At 48.4% G+C, this 23,884-nt stretch overlaps 1 protein-coding gene across 1 annotated transcript in view; it reads right to left on the bottom strand.

Moving 5' to 3' along the window:
* The window catches only part of GALNT17 (polypeptide N-acetylgalactosaminyltransferase 17), a 194,956-nt gene that overhangs the window by 123,875 nt on the left and 47,197 nt on the right, over positions 1 to 23,884 (bottom strand). Inside the window, exon 2 of the mRNA XM_062506983.1 lies at positions 17,623 to 17,806. Within this exon, the coding sequence (XP_062362967.1) occupies positions 17,623 to 17,806 (184 nt within the window). The remainder of the gene's footprint in view (positions 1 to 17,622; positions 17,807 to 23,884) is intronic.

Below are 23,884 nucleotides of genomic sequence, written 5' to 3'. Positions count from 1 at the left end.
CAGGTGGGTAGGCACAAGATGGGAAATCCCAGCTGCCTTCAGAATTTCAATGACAACCCTGAGGAACTCCACAGAGAATCCAGCACCGAGCCCAGGACCCAGCAGGAACTCCAGGGGCTCAAGGAGAGTCCCAAGCAATGCACCAAACCTCACCTGAGACTCCTGACACCCTCTGTCCACAGTTATTCCCCTCAGCCTTTGGTTGTGTGCCAGCCAAGGCCTTTGGAATTCAGATCCCAAGCCAAAATATTTCAAAATTCAGCAAAACCTTGAAGCCCCTTCCAGTGCCTAAAGGGGGCTACAGGAAGGCTGGAGAGGGAATTTTTGCAAGGACAAGAAGTGATAGGATAAGGGGAAGTGGTTCTTAAGCTCAAAGAGAGTCATACTGGGAAGGACTCCTCTCCTGGGAGGGTGGCAGGCCCTGGCACAGAGTGCCCAGAGCAGCTGTGGCTGCCCCTGGATCCCTGGCAGTGCCCAAGGCCAGGTTGGACATTGGGGCTTGGAGCAGCCTGGGACAGTGGAAGGTGTCCCTGCCTGGGAAAAGACGGGCTGTAAGGTCCCTATAACCCAAAGCACTTGAGATTCTGTGAATCTCAGGTTTTATTTCTAACAGGTTTTATTTCTAGCATTCAGCTCATGCTTGTATCTGGCCAGCCCAAAGCAAATCTTGTTGCAGGACATTGAATGTTCAGGGCTCACTCCCTACACTTGAAAACTTCTATATTTAAAATAAATACAAGGGCTAATATTTAGACCACCACAATACATTGCAGTGTCAGTGATTAGCTACCCAGCTAAAGCCTGTCATTTGATGTTTAATTTAGCCCACGTTCATCATTCCATCACTACCAAAAGGCTGTCTCACAAAGTTCTCCCTGCCCACGGAGCAGCTGCTCTTTAGCCACATGCACATCTGCAGGTGGCCCCAAGGCAATGTCCTGGCACATGTGCAGGACAGAGGCACTGGGCCAGTTTGCAATGGGGCCTGACTGGAGAAAACTGAGGGAGGCTGCAGGTGGCCCCTCCCCATCCCTGCCTTGCTAGGTGGGAAACACCTCCCTGGCCCAGCACAGAGCACCTGCCAACATCTGGAAAGAAATCAGTGCAGGTTACACAATTACATTTTGTCCCACTAAATCCTTCTCTCTCCAATTAAGCCTAGGCTGGCACCTGCTTGTAGGATTTATATCAAAGTATCATGAATCAGTAGTGGAAAGAAAGAGCCACCTTACAGTTTTGTCTCTCCTTTAGATCAATGGGATATCAAAGAGGCATTTTATGTCCCATTAAATCATGCTTGAATATGTTCCATTAAATCATGCTCACAAAACTCTCCAAGTCTGAGGAGGCTGGGGAAAAACTCCCCATGTTCAGCACTGTGTTTAATTTAAGGACCTTGCTGAGGTCTCATTGAGAAATGCTCTTGGCCTTCAATTGGGGGAGGGGGGGAGGGTGAGGGGTTTCTTCTGTCCTTGGTCCAAGACTCCACTTGAAGGGAGAGGTTTCATTTGGATTTTAGGGAAAGGTTCTTCCCCCAGAGGGTGCTGGGCACTGCCCAGGCTCCCCAGGGAATGGGCACGGCCCTGAAGCTGCCAGAGCTCCAGGAGCTGCCAGGGATGCCCAGGGAGGGATTGTTGGGGTGTCTAAGTAGCACTCCATTCCTCTGAAAGCCTGCTCTGGTCAGAGTTCCCTGGATTTCAAATATGTCCAATGTTTTAAAGGGAATACTTGCATTTAGACAAAAACCAAGCTGCAACAGACCATCTGAAATTATCCAGCAGTAATTTGATCTTCCTAATGACACTCTTCTAATCAGTCCAGCCTGGAGCCCTCCGGAGCCACCGCTCCAATAGGGGGCACAGGCAGAGCTCATAAAGATCCCGAGAGACACAAACTGGGAGGAGTAAAGAGGTGAAGAAGTAAAGAAGTATTAGAAGAAGTATTGAAGTAAAAGTGAAAAGTATTGAAGGAAAAGTGGCTGCTGCTCAGTCTCAGAACACTGATGCTGGTTTATAATCACAGTTCTAATAAGCAAGGTAGAGAAAAACCAAACATCAACCTCACTGTGCCTTAAACACTGGGTGCAGCAGTCCCTTCCTCTGGCTGGGGATGTATTTTTGCATTTTATGGAACCACCACAGAGACACAACCTTTTGCCCTGAGCTGTTTTCCTCCAGGCTGGTGCCACAGCTGGAGCTCCAGCAGAGGTTCTGTGTGGAGATTTGGCCATGCCCAAACAAGCAGGCAGGCCAGAGCAGGGCCCCAGCTCAGCCCCAGCAGCCCAGTCCCTGCTGCAGAGGGCACTGCCAGCTCCATTGGGCTCGGCCAAGGCAAAGGCAAGGGAGGCCAAATGGAAGTGAAGAAGTAAATGCCAGAGGAACACAGAACCCTCACAGGTTCTATGAGAATACAGGGAAGGGCTCAAACGTGCCCTACAACCTGAGGGAAGAGGGCACACACAGGGGTCCTGGGCTTCCTGTCCTTCCTTGGGCATAAATCATGGAATCACTGAGGTTGGAAAACCCCTCTAAGGCCATCGACCCAAGCACTACCCCAGCATTGCCCCACTCACCACTCAGTGCCACATCCACAGCGGGGACTCCCCACTGCCCTGGCCAGCCCCTTCCAATGCCTGACCATCCTTCCAGTGAGTAATTTTCCCCAGTATCTAATCTAAACCTCCCCTGGCCCAGTTCCCTCTCCTCCTGGCCCTGTTTCCTGGGAGCAGAGCCCGACCCCTCCCTGGCTGTCCCCTCCTGTCAGGTTCAAGCCATGACAATTGTCCCTCCCTCCAACCCAGGACACAAAGGACACCCTGTGCAGTGCCCACATTTCATGCAGGCTGGCATAGGATCCACTCAGGATGGGCAGACCCTGCTCTGCTTTGGATGGATGTCGGGTCTGGGAAATACACCCAGGAGAAAAGGTCAACAAAATAAGAGCAGGAAAACAGCAGCCTGCTCTGTGCAGCCATTGGAACACACAGTCCCTTGGCCTGACTGATGCCTGGCACACGTAAGGATGGCAGCACCCTGAAAGATGACTTTGGAGCACACAGGACTGTGCTGTGCTCTTAGGGAACACACTCACGGCCGGTGCAGGAGTGGGACCTGCCCACAGGGAGGGTGTGAAGAGCAGAGTCTGCTCAGACTGACTGACCTGAGTGTCCATTTCATAACTACAGCACCATCAGCTCCTATGCTGCACCACCCCTCATCTTCCCAGGGACGTCCCTCAGGGCATCATTGTGTTCAGGACACAAATGTCCCCCAGAGCATGAAGGGGACATCTCTACCTGTCCTTCTGAAATGCCACCAGAAGCAACCACCATGGGGAGGGCTGAACACCCTGGGTCTGTAGAACACCCATGGCTTTAGGGCTCTGTGCTGCTCCCTCACACTCTGGAGTTATTCCCACAGCTCCTAATGGGGTTCTACTGCATCCCAACTCTGTGGGATCAGCCATCACAGACACTCAGCACACAGGAAGAGTCAGACACAAAAATCTGTGCCAGCTGGCACAAAATGGACACAGATCACAGAATCATTGAGGGGGTTTGGTTGGAAGGGACCTTAAAGATCATCTCAGCCCATCCAGATCCTGTGTACCTGTAGAAGAGCACAGAGCAGACAAAGAATGTGGTGGTGCTGATTATGGTGAGCACGCCTCTTTATAAAAGTAGATCCTGATGATGTGTTCTCCAAGATTTCTTCCTCTCCTCCATATCACAGCCTCCCTGCCTCCTGCCTGCCCCCCACCCCCTTTATTTTTAATTCTGAGCACCCAGGAGCTCCCCAGTCTGGATCCTAACTTATTAATGATTTCTCTTTTGGCTATCACACTAAATAAATCCAGCTAACGTGCTTATCAGGAGCTTATCCCTTCCTGACATTCCAGTCTTGTAGCAGGCTCAAGGGTTTGAATATTTAAACAGGCAAATATTCTTTCGATCAGCAGAATAAATGACTTGTTACTTCCTGCCCTTAAAAACACCATGAACATCATAGAAGTGTTCAGCTATGTGGGCACATCTTCCACAGGTCTGTGGAGCTGTTCCTGTAAATCATGGCCCAGGAGCAGGGAAAGAATTCCACTCACACATATTTAAATGCCTTTTCTACAAGAGCTATGGAACTGCCATGTTAAAGCCAAGGATGTGTGAGAGACAGCTCAGTCAGAATTAGTGCACAAGAAGTGGAATTCTCCCCCAAATTCCTATCCCAGAGATTGCTGCTTCAGGAAAACATCACCTTGCAAAGGAAGGAGTCACCACTGCATCTCTCAGTGCTGAGGTTCTCAAAACTGAGATCACTACTCAAACAGGAAGTACCAGCAATTTTACCCCATTACAAATTCAGAGCTCAGGACTCCTCCTATGGTGTGGTGCAGGAGCCCACAGCCAGCCACCAGTGTGTCCCTGGCACCTGACACTTTTCAGGACAGCACCAGGAACGACATCCACTGTATACCCAGTTCTTGCACAGAGCCCCTGGCTTCTCATCAGCCCCAGCAACACAAGGCAGGGCTGGTCACAACCTCTGCCCTGCAAGCTCCAAGGTCTCCTCATGGCCACATCTGGCCACCCACAGCACAGCTGGAGGCTCCCAGTTTGACGAGTTCTCAGGAGAAGGAGGCTGCTGTCCCCTCAACCAAGGCATGAGGGATTTAAGCAACACAAGATGCTGAACTTACGATGCTCAGGGATGAAGTGGATGAGGGGACAGGAGGTCAGCAGGACTTAGGAGCAAAGCCTGCAGGTCCTGCTGCCTGGCTGGTGGCCTTTCTCTCCTCCCAGGCAAGGAAGATTGGGCAGGGAGGAAATTTAAGAGCATTTTTTTTTCTCTCTTTGTTTTAAAACGGTGCCCTGCAAACACAGCTGAACTCAGAATGATGTCCAAACAGGCATGGACTGAAGGAGCAGACTTTGAAAAGGCTGTCAGCAGCATTCTACATGATCACAACAGAGGCAGCAGCACTCTGCCCTACCCTGCCATGAGGCTCCCAAGCTGTGAGCTCTGATTCCATCACCACGTGCTGAGCAGCCCTTGTGTTTCCACCACGGAAGGGCAGGCAGGGAACCCTGACTCTGCTCCACAGGGGCAACACCAGATCCTGGCCACTGGAAAGGGGTGAGCGCTCACAAATAAAAGGCAGTGATGTAAAACTGTAGATTAACAGTCAAGTGTAAATTAACACTAAATTGTAAATTAACAATGAGTTGTAAATTAACAGTGTATGTTCTGACATCCTCTGACAGAGGCAGCTGCTGCTCTGAGCTGCTCATGTAGGCACAGTCCTGGACAAGGTAATTCACAGACAGCTCATCTAAGGCAGAATCCAGAGTTCTCTTCAAAGTCAATGAAGTGACACTGACACTGCCAAAAGAACAACTTATTCCAGCCCTCCATCCCAGCTATATTTCTATCAGGTAAAACACACTGAAGCTGTTTTTTAAGAAAAGGTGAAAATACCTTCTTCTTCCCTTGTTCAGAGGCAGCCCCAGGCTGAACGTTCAGACAAACGTCAGTGAGGGAAGGGAGCCCTTCGTGTCCCAGCCAGGGATTCCAGGGTGACAGTCCCACCAGCAAACATCACAGCTCTGCTCAGACAGGTTGGGATAAACCTGGCACTGCTGGAAATCTTCCCTCTCAAATTGAAAATGAAATCCTTCGTACAGAGCCTGAGGCAGGAGTGTTTTATTTGATAGATCTCATGGGAACCCAGGATTTTGACATCTCCAGGACAGACATGGGGCAATGAAGAAGAAAAGTGGCCACCACTTGTGCTGCCTGGAACAAGGCGGAATGAAGCCACTGCTGGAAGAGCTGGCATAAAAATGATGAACTTAAAAGGCACAATGGACTTTTAGAGACAGCTCTTCTTTGTGATCATAGAGCCACGCTGCTGACGGCTTTATGAACTGGAAGATGAAGAGGTTTTTAAACCTTTCCTGTTACTTACAGAAACCACTGGATAAGTTTGTTTAACCTCTGCCACAATTGGATCAGCCTCGGCAGAGGGGTGTCACTGAGCCCTGTGTGCCAAATTCCTGCATGGGGAATGTCACACAGGGAGGGCTCTGCCATCCCAGCAAATGTCACACAGGGACAGTTCTGCCATCCCAGCACCCCAGGGAGAGCTCTGCCATCCCAAAATCCTGGAGCTGGCACTACCACAGCCCACCCCAGCACAGGCTGCTCACCAGGGCACACTGGTAAGACACTTGTACTACTGTGGGTGGAAAAGAATAAAAACGAGTCCCAAACAGTCAAAATCAGCAGATGGGGCTGATTTAGATCTGCTCTTCCCCTCATATTTCTATGTCAGGTACCAGTTAACTGAATGTAATTAAGTGTCCATAATTACTGGTGCCCCTTCATGTAGGGGACATTCAGGATGGACAGTTAACAAACCAAAGACCACACACAAGCATTCACTCCAAAGTGCCTGAAGTGTCCATTGATTACAGAGAGGAAGCACCACACCCCCCCTGTTATTCTGGGGAGAGATTTGCTCCTGTGTGGCTTTTCTACTGTTTCATCTTCCACCTTTGCCAAGACAAAAACATGACAGACACAACCAGGAGACAAAGGTGACCAGCTCACAGCCCAAGCACACAAAGGCACCCAGTTTAACCCAGTGCAAAACTACAACACCACAAAATATCTCACAGCAGGTAGGGAGGGATCCAACCCAACAGAGCCAGTCAAGCAAAAGCTGAATTACCACAAGGTTAAGAAAAGAACCCCACAAATAAAAAAATGCTCCAACTTCTCCCTGTCCTCTCATAAAACCCCAAACCAAAACACAATCAAGTTTTTAGTGACAGGCCAGAGATGTCCCACAAGTGGGGTTTCACATCTTTTTTGTTGTGCCTGCCTTCACTTGCAGAGATCTGAAGGACAGCAGCAGCTCCCTCCCACAGGCACTTCAGGGAGCCTTTCAGTGCTGCTCCATCCCAGAGAGCAGGACTTCAGGCCAGAGATTTGTTTGCTGCCACACCAGAGATGCTGACAGGAGCATCTAAAGCCTGACACAGTGACACAGCTCCTCTGTCACCCTGCCACCAGCCCAGCCCCCAAGGAAGCCAGAGGTGGCAGTGAGCACACACTGCCTGGCCCGGTGTGTCTGGAGGAGCACTGGTCATGGATGTGGCACTTAGGGACATGGTGGTGGCCTGGCCGTGCTGGGCTGGATTCAGTGGTCTTGGAGCGCTTCTCCAACCTAAATAATTCCATAACACACTTGGCAAAACACAGCAAACTCATATCAAAATATGTGCAGAGGTACACAATGAATCCGAAAGGCTTAAATGTGATTTCTGATGAGCTTAACTCTACAGCTTCCCAAGACATCCTCGTCACCTCCACACACCATAGGTTTGGATGCACACCTGAAAAGTGGGGAATTCTGGGCTCTTCTCTCTCATCCTTACCTTACTAGGGCCATTGGACTTTTACCTGCTTTTCACCAGCCCTAACACCAAAGCTCCCCTTCCCTGCACAGCCACACACACTCAAGGCTTGGCTTTGCTGCCTGCAGCTTCTCAGGTTCCCTCTGGCCCACAGAAAACCCGGAGGAACTTAGCAGCTGAAGGCCTGGGAGGTAAATCCTGATCCATCCATGCAGCACTGATAAGACTGAATGATTTCCCCATGGCTGGGCTGCAAAGCACCGGGGCTGAAGGACAAAATGTTGTAAATCTCACTGTAAGGTTCTGCTGTGCCAGCACAGGCAGGTTCAAGCTCCCTGGATACCTTAATCCACAGGCACTGCTTCCCAGCTCTTCCCTACAGATCTGTGCTGCCTGCTGCCTGAAAATCTCAATGGCAGAGGAAAAAACCTTCTGGGTTTGTCCTTCTGGTGACAAACAACTCCACAAATGAAACCCACTGGTACCAAACAAGCTTCATTTTATACTGTCCTCTGAAATGAAGCTTCACCAGGAAATGAATTGATCTCCATTTGTCCTTTGTAAAGATTATGAACAGGCTTAAAAGAAAGCAAATGCTCAGCCTGCTATTCATCCTGCCACTTCCTCATCATGCTCCATTCATTAATTGCTTATTCTGCTTTGGATTTTGCTGATTCAGTGCACATGTCTGCTTGCAAAAGGGACTGCCAACATTAAATCTATTGTGTTTATCCTATAATATACATTTTTTTTGTGACCTGAGCATCTTAATACACCTAATGCTGTCTGGTACAGTTCACTGTATACAGATCAAGGCTCTCAAACTATTTTTGACCACAAAGCCCTGAAACTTCCTCACATTTCCCCAGGAAACTCGATTTTAAAGCACCTACTTTATACTCAGTAATTCTTCTTCAGAAAAGTTCAGCTCTATTTTAGAATTAGGCTCTCAAAAATAGACATTACAATTTAGGGACATACAGACATTTCTAAAGGCACATTACTTGGTGAGTCCTAAGAAGAAATCATCTGCAAAGTTGTAAAAACAAAATGTAGAGAATGGGATTTACTCTGGTGAGAGGCTCTAGTAATAAAGTTATTAGGCTCAGACAGATCTAAGGGAGATAAAAGCCAGAGCAATTCCCAGTGTCACATCTACTTACCCAGCTCTGCCCATGCCTAGCTCTTTCACACACACACCATAAGTCATTGAGACCTCCTTGCTCTTTGATTTTCCTGCTGGAAAACTGCACAAATGGCTGCAGGACCAAGGCTGTCAAAGCAGCAGAGCCTGATTCCCCCTCTGCCTGGTCTGGCTGGGCACGTGCTGGTTTGGAACAGAAAAGCTCTGGGCAGTCCAGGGGAGCAGGTTGGTGGCACAAACAAACACACAAGCCCAGATTTCCTTGGAAGCCAACTGGAGAGAAGTGTATGCAAAGTTTAAACTGGTTCATTTATTCTCATAAGCACAATTTAGTCAGAAGTATTTATGATAACACAGGTATTTGTCAGCAGAGGAGTTCAGAGGAGCAAGTTGTTAAATTATACTAATCCCATCCTCTGCCAAAGTGATAATTTAATAGTTCTGTTTACATTAGGAAGTGTTTGATAGCACACTCCTGCCACAGAAGTCTTCCCTGAAGCACCATGTTCCCAACTTACAAGAACAGGTAATAATAACTTTGCAGCCAGGAAAGGAAAATTGACAATTAGTGGAATGTATGACATAAAGAACCCTGAGGTGTGTTCTGTAAATCCATGGTCACAGTGTTTGCAGGTGATACTGAGCAGCACAATGGAAATAAGAGACTCTCTAACAGCTGCTAAGCAAACTCCAGTTGCTTTCCCCAAAGCACTTTCTTCCCAACTGGGTTTAAAGAAGATATTGGGACTTTAAGCACCGAAGGCTTCTGACACACTCCTGACCCCACGCAAGACGACAAAGTGTGCTCCAGTGACCTCTGCTTCAAAAGGAAAAGAAAGAAAAAGCTGTCCTTTGTCCCCAACTAAACCCACGACAGAAACACAGTACAAACCCCTAAACTTTTCCAGAGGGACTCTGACAGCTCCAGTTCTAGGGAGACTCCCTGGAGCCAGCCCCAGATGTCTGTGTGTCCAAGGAGCCAAGCTGCTCCTGCAGGTCACAGGAGCGGGATTAAATAATGATCAACAAATGTAAAGCACAGCTGGAAAAGCATGCCTTTAGAGTCTTTACATGCCCAGTGTTCAAGAAAAAGCATTGCTGGAAGTCAGGAGCAGCACGTCCAAACACACTGAGGAATAAAGATCAATACTGGTATTTATTCAACAGCCTGCTGGTTTGTATTATTGCTGGGAAAGCAATGAAGCAGCAAAGAGGTTTTTTCCTCTCTGCAAATCATCCCCAAGGCAGCAGAAGTTGTAGCCCCATCCCTGGAGGGCAGGAGGGGCAAAGGGCAGCCCCTGCAGCAGCCCTGCACACACAGATCAGCAGCAGCAGCTCCTTAGAGTTCAGAGCCCTGAGAATGCAGAAGAAATAAAAACCTGACTTTGTCTGGAACTATTGGAACTATTTTCTAGCCCTGTGATCTTCAGAGCAGGAAGGGGACAGCCTGGGCACAGCCTCGAGTGACACCAGCAGGACCTCACTGGGCTGCAGCTCTGATGTCTGCTCTGTGACTGGGACAGGGCCAGCTGGGGCTGGGCCAGGGCAGGGTCAGGTTGGGTTTTAGGGAAAGGTTCTTCCCCCAGAGGGTGCTGGGCACTGCCCAGGCTCCTCAGGGAATGGGCACAGCCTCGAGGCTGCCAGGAGCTGCCAGGGATGCCCAGGGAAGGATTGTTGGGGTGTCTGTGCAGGGCCAGGGGCTGCACTGGATGCTTTTGCTCCTCACTTCAATACAGACCCTGAGTGGCTGGAGCGTGTCCAGGGAAGGGAACGGAGCTGGGAAGGGGCTGGAGCACCAGGAGCAGCTGAGGGAGCTGGGGAAGGGGCTCAGCCTGGAGAAGAGGAGGCTCAGGGGGGCCCTTGTGGCTCTGCACAACTCCCTGACAGGAGGGGACAGCCGGGGGGGATTTGGGATCTGCTCCAGGAACAGGGACAGGAGGAGAGGGAACGGCCTCAGACTGGGCCAGGGGAGGCTCAGAGCAGACACCAGGAGGAATTTCCCCATGGAAAGGGTGGTCAGGCCTTGGCAGGGGTTGCCCAGGGAGGTTTGGAGTGCCCATCCCTGGAGGTGTCCAAGGAAGGGCTGAACGTGGCACTCGGTGCTCTGGGCTGGGGACAAGGTGGGGATCACAGCTTGGACTGGATGCACTTGGAGGGATTTTCCAACCCCAGTGATCCTCAGATTCTCCTGAGCTGGGTCCCCTCCAGCTCAGGAGGTTTCCATGACTTTGTGCAACCTAGCAGAATAAAACTGCCTGGAGCCACACAGAGATGGGACAGATTGGGCAGGACAGAACACATGGACAGAAAATATCCAACAATCCATCCCTGAGCTGCAAATCTGCTCTGGCTTTGGAGAGCCCTGTTCTGAGGCACAGCTCCTGCATGCCAGAGCTGTGACACTGATATTCACTGCATGATTTCTCTACTTGCTCTCCCAGAAATTTTTCAGGTGGCACCTTTCCAAGTACTGGAAAATATTACTTTGCCTTTTTTATGGCTGAAGCTATAAAAAGCCAAGGGCAGGAGTGTTTTTCATACAATTCTGGATCAAACCCACAACCATCTATTAGGAAAGAAGGTACAACAACCAGTCCTGGCTTTTTCCTAGAGCTGTAACGACCTTTTAATACACTACCTCATGCAATTCACAAAGGGAATTTCACATCTGAAAGAATCTTTTTTTCTGTTCTTCCACTGTCTTGATTCCTATCTAGTTTTCCCTATAGTTACTTGATGAAGAAAAAGCCCTATATTTTTCCTCTCTTTTCCTGGCTTTTGTTTAGATGTAGGACTGAAACCCATCAAAGCACTCTTTACAGAAGGTAAAATACTGGATTGTAGGAGCACATTGTGCATGCAAGAGAGAAGGAGCTCTTCTGACCTCCTTTGTTTGCAATAAGCAGCAATCACAACAAATAAACAGGCATGAAACTCTATTTCCCAACAAATACCACTCTCATAATTCAAGTAGTTTGTTTTGCCTTCTTAAACATTGTCCTTCCCCTCAGACTCACTTCATCAAACCTGACTGAACAGCACAGGGCAGGACATGAGTGACTGGCACATCACCACAATTGTGTGCTCGGGAATGTCCCAGATCCTCAAGGAAACCACCACTGAGCTCTCCCACTGGCTGCAGTAATATTTGCACATCTCAGACACTTCCACCACAGCCAACATGGTCCTGTGGACAGAGGGAGAGGCAAAAAGCATTTTGTTTCATTAAAGGAGGTTGTGCAACCTCATTTTCAGGGAGGAAATGAGATCCATGGAGCAGTGACAGGGGCATCTCCTGCCCAAGCTGTGGCAGGTGTTGAGAAAATATCTCATTTCAGTGCCTTGGGACCAGAGGAATCTGAGACAAAGGCACCTGCAAAGCCAGGGAGTTCAGTTACTCCCAAAGTGGAAGAGATTTCTGTATTTTCACAGGAAAGTAAGTATGGTGGAACATGAAACTTTCCCATCAGAGCCAAGCAGAGGGCACAGGTTGAGCTCCTGCTACAAACCATGGCCAGTGTGGGCTCTGCAGGAACAGCTGGGATGCAGCACAAGAGATAAGAAGGCAGGAGTGGTTTCGTGGGCAGGAGACTCCATTACAGCCTCCAGGAATGCCAAAATGGAATTCTTGCCAAAAAGCCAAAATGGAATTCTTGGGCCCTGCAACATTCCGTTAAGTCTGAGGGAGGCTGAGGCCCCGAAGCAGCCCCATGGTAGAGGGCAGGAGAGTCTCCAGGGATGGGGAGAGACCCCAAGAGGAACAGGGCCCCCTCCACCCCACAGTGTGCCCCAGCACCCAGCAGGTACACACTGAGAGCCCACAGAGGCCACATACAAACCCCTTGAAAGAAAAATTAATCAGAACTTGATTTAGTTTCTTTAAGTTAAGCTGTCTAACAACAACCCAAAGTCTACCCAGAAGCCAAAACTCCCCATCTTCTGCACTATATCCCAAAGAAAGACTCTCAGCTTGCTGTTCATGAGGCCCCTGGTAACAAAGCAGCTGAAGGCAGATGGTGCTGAAAAGCCCAATTGCTGGCAGGCTCCCATGGCAGCAGTCTGGGAATAACCGGGTGATTCAGGCAGTGTGATAGCTCTGACTCACCCCAAACACAGCACGGGAACACTTACACCGAGCAGGGATGTGACACTGCTCCCCCTTCAGCTGCAGGTGGTGGGGAGGCTCTGCCCAGGGCACCTCTCCACAGGGTCCCATGGCAAACACAGACCAGGTGCTGTGAGAGCACAGCTGCACACCAGGCTTCCAACACCTCCAAACATTTTCCATCAGAGGATCCCAGAATGGTTTGGCTTGGAAGAGACCTTAAAGCTCATCCAGCCCCACCCCTGCCATGAGCAGGGACACCTTCCACTGTCCCAGGGTGCTCCAAGCCCTGTCCAGCCTGGCCTTGGATGCTCCCAGGGATGGGGCAACCTCCCTGGGTAACCTGTTCCTGTATCTCCCCACCTTCACAGGCAGGAATTACTTCTCAATATCCCATCTAACCCTACCCTCTGGCATTTTTAAGCCATTCCCCCTCACACTATCACTACAAAGTCCCTTTCCATGCATTTCTTGAGCCATGTGCAGGACCCCAAAGCAGGCAGAAGGGGTTGTGTCTCCAGGCTGGGAAGCCCTCAAAACATGTGAAAAATCAAACTGTGGGAGTTGCTTATCTCTTACACCATCCCTGCTCTTCACTTTAATAGCTGGAGGCTCCCCTCCTGAGAACAGCTGTCAAGAGATTTGCAGCAGCAGGAATGTGTCATCTGCACCCAATGATCCAATAGTCCTAACAATTGTGGGTATTATTTCTCTTAAATCTACCCCTTAATCCTATAATGCCATAAAATACCACTGAATCAGAGCTTAGCAGGATTCCAGAAAGGAACAGACTTTTAAAGAGATAATGAGAACTACACATTTATATTGGATAGGATTGAAAGGAGAGAATGGGGGAGGCAGAACGTACCAGATGGGCAGATTATTTCATAGTTTCCCTTAATATGATTTCTTCGACCTGAAGCATCTGGTAATTCCACTATCATAGATTAGATACTGGATAAGATGGACAGGCAGGCTGATCTAACAAAGCAATTTTATTTTCTGGCTACACATAGGAGAAGTTCCCATTAAACCCTGTATCACAGGATAAAACAGAGGTGCATAAAATGTTGTATCCAAGCAGGTAATGTCTGCAGGCCTGGGGATCCCATGTATATATGTGTCACTTTTGATATAGAAAACAACACATCTCCCAAACCCCCCATCCTTACCAGGTAGGCAAGTGCTGAGAATGGATAAACAATAAAACTCACACTGCAGCCTTGTCCTTCAGAGGCTTTGCAGAAAATTGAAGAAAATCTCTCCAGCTCATTTTTGTGGAGATTTGTGTAGAAGTCCTGCAGGTTGCAGACAGCACCTTGGGTACTTCCAATCTGGAAGCAGAGACTGTTTTCCAGAACATGCAGGAATCTCATCTTAAAGCCAAAAAACCCAATCAAGCATGATAGAAATGTGTTCCCAATGCCCTTCTCATTATGGCACTGTGTGGCAAAAAGTTCTGGAATAACTCACCCCAAAACACCAGTCCTGCCTTATTTAGCCTAAGGAAGAGGTTTCCCAGCCATCCCAACTGGAATCTGTTACTTGATTCACTGGAAAATCTCATGCACACCCAGCACAACCCTTCCTGCTCAGCAGAGGGTCAGGATCAGGACCAGCAGTGAGGTGCAGGTGTGACAGGCACAGCTCCCGTTTGGAATCAGCTCCACACAGCTCATCCCACTCCTCTGGCAACCAGCCCAGGGCAACCCCCAAGCCCAGCAGAAATGGGGAAAGAGGAATGGGAAAAGAGGAGAGGGGAAAAGGGAACACGACAGGGGAAGGGGCAAGAGGATGAGGGAAGGGGAAGATAAAAAAGTAAAGGAGAAAGAGGGAAGGGAAGGGAGGGGAGGGGAAGGGAAGGGAAGGGAGGGGAGGGGAGGGGAGGGGAGGGGAGGGGAGGGGAAGGGAAGGGAAGGGAAGGGAAGGGAGGGGAAGGGAGGGGAGGGGAGGGGAGGGGAGGGGAGGGGAAGGGAAGGGAAGGGAAGGGAAGGGAAGGGAAGGGAAGGGAAGGGAAGGGAAGGGAAGGGAAGGGAAGGGAAGGGAAGGGAAGGGGAAACAGAAGAAGGGAAAAAGGAGAAGGAAAATTAAAAGGAAGAGGAAAAGGGAAAGGGGAAATGGGGAGACGAGAAAGATGAAGGAGAAAAAGGAAGGAATAAGGGAAGTGAAGAGGGAAAGGAGAAAGGGGAAGGAAATTGCTCAACTAAAGCAAAGAAGATAATCCAAACTACCAGAAAGCGACACCACAATTCCCCAAATCAGGACAAACAAGGTATTCTGCCACAGTTCCTGGTGCTGGGAAAAACCTCACCTTCTCCTGAACAACATCCTTACACCTCTGCAACCATCTTCCCAGGGAAACTCCCTCCTTTCTCTCCCTCTGGGCAGGACTGAGAGGCCCTGAGCTGTGAGCTGGGCTGGCTTCTCCTCACCAACAGCACCTGAAATCCCTAGAGCAGGGATATCTGAGTCCCTGAACCCTCAGTGATGCTCACCACAAGGTGCAGGGAGCCCTGAGATGCAAAAATACACACAAAATGTGCCAAACGTTCCCTAAACTCTCCTTCTTCCACTTCCCTTCAGTCACAGACACAAAAAAAAAGGAGCAGGGAAAGGCCTCAGAGCTTGGATGCAGCATTGCTCAGCACTCAGGGTAGTGACACTTGACCACATAAATCTTTCCTGAAACACAGGACAAACTGAGAGGAAAGGCTGGGGAGTGCCAGCCTGTGCCAGGACCAGTCCCAGTCCATTGGCATTCCAGACACTCTGCAGCCTTTAGCTGAACCACACAGGCTTCACTATTATATTTAAAACTACTACATGCTTTGTAATGCTTATCAGCTGGAGGGTTTTCAACAGTTTTTCCCCACTAATGCTGCAATTTCAAAGCCATTTAGGCTAATTTCCCTTGACTTGAATCTATTTTAATCAGAAACCAGGATAATTGACTTAAATGGTTTGTGTTCAACCCTTCATAAAATCAGCCATAAAACTTCATGCACTAAATAGCAAGGGAACCTAGAAACCAGAGGTAGGAAGAGGTGAAACTTTCCAAATTCTCCAGCAAACTCCAGCCTATTACACATCAGACCAACTGTTCTCTTAAAATATCAAGACAATTGATCCCAAAAACAAAAAGAAAACCAATAAACAAAACAGACTCCTGAAGTTCTTCAGCAGATAAAAGGCATCCAGTTGTGCAGCTGCACTCAGTACCCACAAATTCTCTCCCAAGTCTCAGCCCAGCTCCAAACTGAAGCATTTTTAATGCAGTGCTGTGCCCTGTCCTCTCCCCTCTCTCATGGAATGATGGATAGTGGAACTGAGGAAAAATACAACGCAAGCCTGAAAATGTCAGAATTAATCCTTTTCTTCCCCCAAAATCTGAAAAGAAACATTACTTCTCAAATTAATTCTCACCAAGTAATGCTGGCTCTGCTGGAAGTCAGAGCTGTGGATGAGAAATGGAAATCAGCAGCTCAGCCTCAGGTAAGTGCTGGAGAAGGTCTCGCTCCAAGGATCCTGCATTGTGCTGGGATTTGCATATCACAGAGGCAAAGGTGCCTCTCAATTTGTACCTGCAATTCAGCATGGCTGGAGGAGCTGCTGCAGCAGCAAAATGCAGGCTGGGCCTCCATTCTTCTGGGAACTCATCCAGGGATTTCTCTTGTCAGTGGTTGACAGCCGTGGGGCTTCTCAGAATTCAGGAACAAGAGCTGTCCCTGCTCCACAGCCTGGACAATCTGGAGCACCTGACATACAGAGCTGCATCCCTGAGTGCACACTTTTCTGTGCACTATAGATGCCTGGCAATAACTTTGTCACTGCCCCAATGACACACGCATTGGACACAAATCTTTCACAGTCTAAACCTCTCTCAGCTCATTTTTTTATCAGGGATTTCACTCCAGGCCTGGACATACTGACACTTCCCTATTTTGAGGAACACTGGCAGTCATATCTAAAATTAACCTTCACAAGGATAAACTTGCAGCGTGTCTTTCCTCATCCTCTGAACAAAATGATATGTCACCTCTTTTAAAGGCTGTTCTCCTGCTCTGCTTGGCAGGTAAACATCACCAGCACCTTAAAAGCTCCATCAAAAAAAGGAGAGGAGGGATATTATATCTGTAGAAACTCCCTTTAAAGGCCCAGATGTCCAACAGGAGATCCCAGAGTATCCCTGGAGGATCCCTGAGCTGGGAGGAGCCTGAGGGAAGCCCAAGTACCCTGGAGGTCCTGCAGGGATGTGAAGGAGCTAATAAGGAGGAAGGGAGGGAGAATCTCTGCACATTTTTAGAGGGTATTGAACACCAAGAGCTCAGAAGCTCAGTGAAAGAAGAGCTGAGCTTCTGATGGCATTACTTCCACCCAAAAACATGGACTGCTTTAGGAAAACAGAGACAGACTGGGAAGAAATTCACTTCTTTCCCCTGATAAATCATCTTGCTGAACTCTCTGTCTCTCCAACTACCTGGAACAAGGGTGAGGGCAGGTGGGGATCGGTTTCTTCTGCCAGGTACCAACTGACAGGACAAGCAGAAACAGCTTCAAGTTGTGTCAGGGCAGGTTCAGGTTGAATATTAGGAAGTATTTCTTCATGGAAAGGTGGTCAGGCCCTGGCACAGCTGCCCAGAGCAGTGCATCCCCATCCCTACAGAGGTTAAACAGCTCTGGGGATGTGGCACATGGGGACACAGGTCAGTGGTGGCCTTGGCAGTGCTGGGGAATGGTTGGACTCAATAATCTTCGAGGGCTTTTCCAGCCTCAATGATCCTGTGACTCCATGAGCTCATTCCAGCCCAACCACCCCAGTTTCTCATCACTGAGCAGGGCCCTGTGAACAATGAGGGAAGAGCCAACAGCTCCAAACCCAAGTGGGAAAGCCACCAGCACTCCTGGCTCTGGGGTGACACCTGAACACAAACATTCCCTCCTGGAGCACCTGGCACGTACTTGGTTGGGCGATAATCCGGGATGGAACGATCCAAGGAAATCTTCTCACTGAGGTAGGAGTTGTAGCCATACTTCTCATGGGGTCCCTTGGCTTTCTCCTCCTCCTCGGGGGACAGGGTGGCTGGGAGGCCACCCTTGCCACGGCCACCATAGCCCTCAATGAGACCAAGGGACTTGGACAGACCTGGGGGGAAAACAAAAACAACACTGCTGGTAAAGCCATCCCTGGTAAAACCCATCACTAGTAAAAGGCTGTTAAAACCCATCCCTGGTAAAACCCATCCCTGGTAAAACCCATCCCTGGTAAAACCCATCACTAGTAAAAGGCTGTTAAAACCCAGCCCTGGTAAAACCCATCACTAGGAAAACCCATCCCTGGTAAAACCCAGCCCTGGTAAAACCCAGCCCTGGTAAAACCCATCACTAGTAAAAGGGTGGTAAAACCCAGCCCCGGTAAAACCCAGTCCTGGTAAAACCCATCACTGCTAAAAGCCTGGTAAAACCCAGCCCTGGTAAAGCCCATCATTGGTAAAAACCACCCTTGGTTTTCCAACTCCTAAAGAAAAAAAAAATACTCCAGCAATTCTGGCTGGTTTGGGTTTCTGGCTGTTTTGGGTTGGTTTTCTGCAAACATTCTATGTCTTCCTTCTTTGGCCCAATGCTGGAATAAAAATGTCTCAAGTCTTGCAATTCCTCACACCTCAGGCACACTGCTCCTGCTAGCCCTGCCCCTGGTGTGCAGCTGATAACCTGTCCCAGGATCTGTGCATTTATTTAGTTGGTAGGGAGGTTATTCAGGCCTCCTTCCCACTCTCAGAGAGGTAATTACATGGAAGGTTAGATGTCCCCAGGAGAAGGATAGGCTGAACACAGAGCAGGAATAAAACAGGGCTGGTTAAGTGCCAGCTGAATGAATTTTTGCTCAGTGTGAACAGTGAACAGCATACAAATGGTAGGGATTTAAAAACAATTTCCCCTCAAAGCTTTCTTATCTTTTAAAGTACAGCGTTCCCAGACTCTTATCAAGGGGAATTATTTGTTTATATCTGCATAGCTGAAGGAAATAGGTAAAGTTCAAAATGAGCTCCATATAAAGAGCTCCATGGATGATTTGGTGGTGGCTGTGGGAAGCCAAGTCCATGTTCATGTTATTATTTATTAGACAGGACACCTGGAATTTGAATATTTTTCATTAGCAGAATTCACTCTTTTTTTTTGTCAGAAACATAAAATAATAATGATGGATTTTGGTTTGCTTTTTGTCTGTTTTTTTAATAATGCAAGACACCAGGGTATATTCCCATTACTTCCGTGGTAGAGCCCTGACTGAGAACAGGACAGATTTTGTCACCTCTGAAGCTTTGGAAGGGACAATAACCTTAAAGTTGGTCCAGCTCCCAAACCCACCACTGTCCAGAACTTCCATTGTCCAGGAGAAAACATTCCTGCCTCCCCACAGATTTTTTTTTTCCTCAAAAAGTAGCATTGAGAGACAGGAAAAAATGAGCTGTATGGGAATGTAAATCACAGTTGGAAGCACAGTTTGAATTATTATTGTTGTTGTTGTTGTTGTTGTTGTTGTTATTCCTTCTGACAAGGAAGTTTGCAACATCCTTCCCTGCTCCATCAGAGCCCCTCTGACCACACTGGGCTTGATTAGATTTTATCTGAGGACAGTAACAACAAATCAGCTGCCAGGAGCCCCAGGCTGTGATCACATATCCAGGCTGCCTTTCCCAGCTCCAGGCTGAGCAGGAGCCAGGGGGTCACTCAGGAAGCCTGGGAAAGGTGGCACTTTGTGGCCTGCAGAAGCTCAGCAGGTCACTCTGTGAACTGCCCAACCCCAAGTTTATCCACTCTGGGAACCCTCAGCATCTCCCAGTTTGCTTTTAAAGCTTAATTTTGCTTTTCTTGATTCATTTGAACACATTTCTCCCTGCCCCAGTGTTTTTGCTTTTGTGTTTTGAAGCCACACCGCTGTACAGAGGGAAGTGGGGACTTCCTGAAGGGGGCAGAGGCTCCATGGATGGAGAACACTCAGTAGGATGTGGGAACCATGGACAGCCCAGCACTTGGCTCTGTTAGAAGCAGGTTTTAAAATCACAAGCTCAGGTTATTACCAACAGCTAATAATAGGTAATTAAGTCAGACAGCAAGGCAGTGCCTGTCCCAGAGCTCCACGCTTGAGGCCAGCAGGGAAGGATGATCCCTCCAAGATGAATCCATCCCCCACAGGATCCCAGCCAGCTTCCAGAGGTTCTCATCTCTGGCTCAGGTAGGGAATTCTGCTCCCAAGCACAGCACCTCAGTGAAGGACCTGGAATTCAAGGTGAGGAATCTCCCTGAGTGCTCAAAACACCACCAACCACTGACATCATTCCAGCCTGGAGGACAGATACCAGCACACATTTCTCTCTGCTCACTCAGTTTATTTCTGCATATTCTGTCTTTCTACTACTTTGAGCTGGTACATGCTGATAAACCAACATCCTTTAACCAAAGAAATCAATCAGATGGATCCATTTGTGTTGGGCAGGGCATCACCATGAGCCCATCCTCCCTTGCAGGAGAGCAGCAGGAGCAGGGAGAGTCATGGAGATGAACATTCCCAGGTGGGATGTGCCAGGCAGGATCCCCTGTCTGTCTCTGGGGTGGTTCAACATTTCCTCTCCAGCCCAGGCAGTCAGGAGGGTTCAGCAATGTCACTTTGGTGCATGGCACTCCAAGCAAGAGTCAAGAACATTTGGCAAGGAAGATAATTCATGTCCAAACAGAAGAGGAAGGAATTTGTTTCCAGCTGGCTGAAAAGGTGTCTCAGGAGCAGCGGAACTGAAAACAAATAGTGACAGCACATCCTCATCCAGCAAATCCATCCACTGGTGTTTATTCACCACATTTTTGGGCACCTTTCTGTGAATTTGAGGTACCTTTGATGTGACTTCAGGAATTACCTTGAGCCCAGCCCATGTGGCTGCTCAGGGTATTCTGGGACTCCATGGGATCTGTTTGAATTGGCCTGGAAGGGCCAGAAGTGACACACAGAGGCAGCATGAGCAAAAAAGGGCAAGAAGAGCGTGGTGCCATCAGCGTGTTTCCTTGAAGAACAGGGCTGAAAGCAAAGAGCCAGGACTGTTCCCAAGTCACAGAGCAAACCCTTTATCATTCCAGGCAGGCACAAAGCAGAAGTGCTGAACCTCTGCCAGAAAGTCTCTCCTAATGCCTGCTCCAGCCTACCTGTAGTGATAAACAGAACTAATCCCCACAAAAAATCTTGATCTTTGCAGTGAATTTGGCCCCTAGGGAATTCTGCAAGCTCAGGAGATGGGAACAGGCTGCATGGAGATGAGGTGTAGGTGCAGATCAGAGCTCTGAGCAGCCACAAGCTTCACTCATCCCAAAGCCACACTCATCCAAAGCTAAAACAGGAATTTTTTTCAGAACCTCCTAAAAATTCTGAACTTTGGAACAAATGGAATATATTGCCATTGTACAGCAGGAATGGAAGAGAAAAGAAAAAGCAAGACAACACTTGGAGCTGCCAAGATCTGAGCCTCTCCTGCTGGAGCGGCCAGACAGGGGATCCCTGGGGACTGGCAGGAGCTGATTTTCTTCAAGATGATATAAAAATTTAATCTCTACAGCAAAATTATTCCTAGACTGAGTACAGTTAGAGTAAATATATTAGTCTCTTCTTAAGCTGAGTGTATTTCAGGAGGAGGCAGGAGTTTTCTAGGACAGAGAAAACCTTTAGTGAAATACAATCAAATGTGATTCGCAGCCTTCATTTCCAAAGTCTCCTTGGGAGCTGGAGGGGGAGGAAAGATTTTTGCTCCATGTCAGCTTGGATGAAGGAAAATATTAACCCTCCCATACAACTCTGAGCTGAGGAAATTTGTGATGGGGGGTGGGGAAGAAGGAAGAGTCCTGAAATGAAAAGCCATTTCTGAGAAAGGGGTGCTGAGCTTAATGTTGGGGGTGAGGAGGGAAAACATCAACCTTGCAGTGCCTAAAGGGGTCACAGGGGGCTGGAGGGGGACTGGGGACAAGGCTGGAGGGACAGGACATAGGGAATGGCTTCCCACTGCCAGAGGACAGGGATGGATGGGATATTGGGAAGGAATTGTTCCCTGTGAGGGTGGGCAGGCCCTGGCACAGGGTGCCCAGAGCAGCTGTGGCTGCCCCTGCACCCCTGGCAGTGCCCAAGGCCAGGTTGGACTTTGGGGCTTGGAGCAGCCTGGGACAGTGGAAGGTGTCCCTGCCCATGGCAGGGGTGGAATGGGATGACATTCAAAGTCCCCTCCAACCTAAACAATTCTGGGATTCTAATACAGGAAAGATTTCTGGGAAAACAAAATTTTTAGCTGCATCTTTCCATATCTGTATATCCTGCAGCATGAGGTACAGAACACACAGAGCTCAGGGTGGAAGCCACATTCCAACAGGGAAGAGGAACTTGAACCTCCCTTTCTCCAGAGGAATTAGTAACACTGAAATGGTGCTGGAAAACATGGGAACTATAAAGTGAAATTAAAGGACATGTCTCTGCAAAGCACAGCTCTCACTCAGTGAAGTACAGTGGATTTTTCAGCCCCAAGAGTTCTCACAGGGATGTTTGCTCCTGGCCTAAGTCAGCCAGAGAGCTGAAGGCTAACAAGGAATCTCTGACCTGGGGAAAAAGCTAAACTGAAAAGGTGAATGTCCCAATGTGCGACCTGCAGAGGAGTCAGAGACAGGGGACACAGCAGAGAGGCTCCCAGGGCATTGTGTGAGAAACCACAACTGCTACAAAGGGCAGAATGTCCCAGGGAATGCTGGAAATGATGGGAACTGCTGAAGTTTTTAGTGCTGTCCTGCTGATCACTGCAAACACAGACTATTAAAGGGAGGGTTCATTAACAATAAGGGGGATTGGCAGAAGAACAGGCACCAGTTCCTTGCAGCAGTTTTTACACAGTTTTAGCCAGACTTATTATTTAGCCAGTCTGTTATTATTAGGGTAAATAACCCCCACTCCTCTGGCTGTAGGTTACACCTGTGTAGAGGTGGAACCTTGTGCTGCCACAGGGCTGTGGGAACTGTGCAGGGAGTACAAACAGAACCCTGTCAGCTTCTTTTGCCGTCACTGCCTCCCCAAAGCCCTCATACTCCTGCAGGGAAACTAAAAGTAGAGGTAAAGGGATCGGAATATGAGAGTTTGCTTTTTCCTGGGGAAAAAAATATTTAAAGTTTAAAAATCAGCTTAAATACCAGAGCCCAATGAAAAAACAGTATTCCCCTGAACCCTATACAATTGTATTCACTGTACATGCTAAATTTATTTTTCCCAGGGCTGACCACTTATCAAAAATTTATACCTCAAATCAGATGCTGCAGCTAAAGGGTCAGGGCTTCCCCTTCCACTGGACAGTCCCTTTCCAGGAGCTGGATTTTAGCATATCAGGACATCTCCCCCAGTGCAGGAATGCACAGAGCTGCTTGGTGTCCTTCACCATGCAAATGAAGTGTTGGTTTACTGCAGAGATTACCATGAGCATGGTGACTTTCAGAAGTGGGGGTTCACAAAAACTCCCACCCTCTGCTTTCACGCTGAATGACAAACAGGAACACAGAAAAAGCAGCAGATGAATGGGCCTAGGCTTGGCAAGCAGGGATTTTAGCAGATACAGACTGAAAATAGAGCATATTTCACCTGTACTCCAACATATTGCATCTCTGAAAAAGCTCCTGCCTATGAAAAATTATGTGAATAATTCTGGCTGAAATGAATTTGTCCAACAGAGCATTAAGATTTCACTTAAACAATTGTGACAGGTAGGGGTAAGGGAATTGAACACATTTTCTTGCAGCCCAGCCAGGCAAGGACCAAAACCAGGATGGGCACAGCTCATTTTTAAATATATTTAATAATATAATCTTTTTAATGCCAGGCTGGGTGGGGCTTGGAGCACCCTGGTCTGGTGGAATGTGTCCCTGGCCATGGCAGGGGGGAATGAGATGAGCTTTAATGTCCCTTCCAACACAACCATTCTGGGATTCTCTGATTTAAGCTTAGATTAGATGATGAGCTGTGGAAGAATGTTTTAAGCCCAGCTGTGCTTACACCATTATGGGAACAGTCAGGCCATGTCCAGGTTTCTTCCCACCTTGCACTCCTCGGAAAGGATGGAGAAGGGAGCACAGTCACTGCACAGGTATGAAGTCTCATTTGAAATGTTTAAACACAAATCTACATTTCCATGTCCATACAGACAGGGATTCAAAA

This window comes from Cinclus cinclus, chromosome 22 (assembly GCF_963662255.1).
Source record: "Cinclus cinclus chromosome 22, bCinCin1.1, whole genome shotgun sequence".
Classification (NCBI taxonomy): Eukaryota; Metazoa; Chordata; class Aves; order Passeriformes; family Cinclidae; genus Cinclus; species Cinclus cinclus.
The sequence above is the reverse complement of the archived record's forward strand: the minus strand, read 5'-3'. Positions and strand labels throughout refer to the sequence as shown.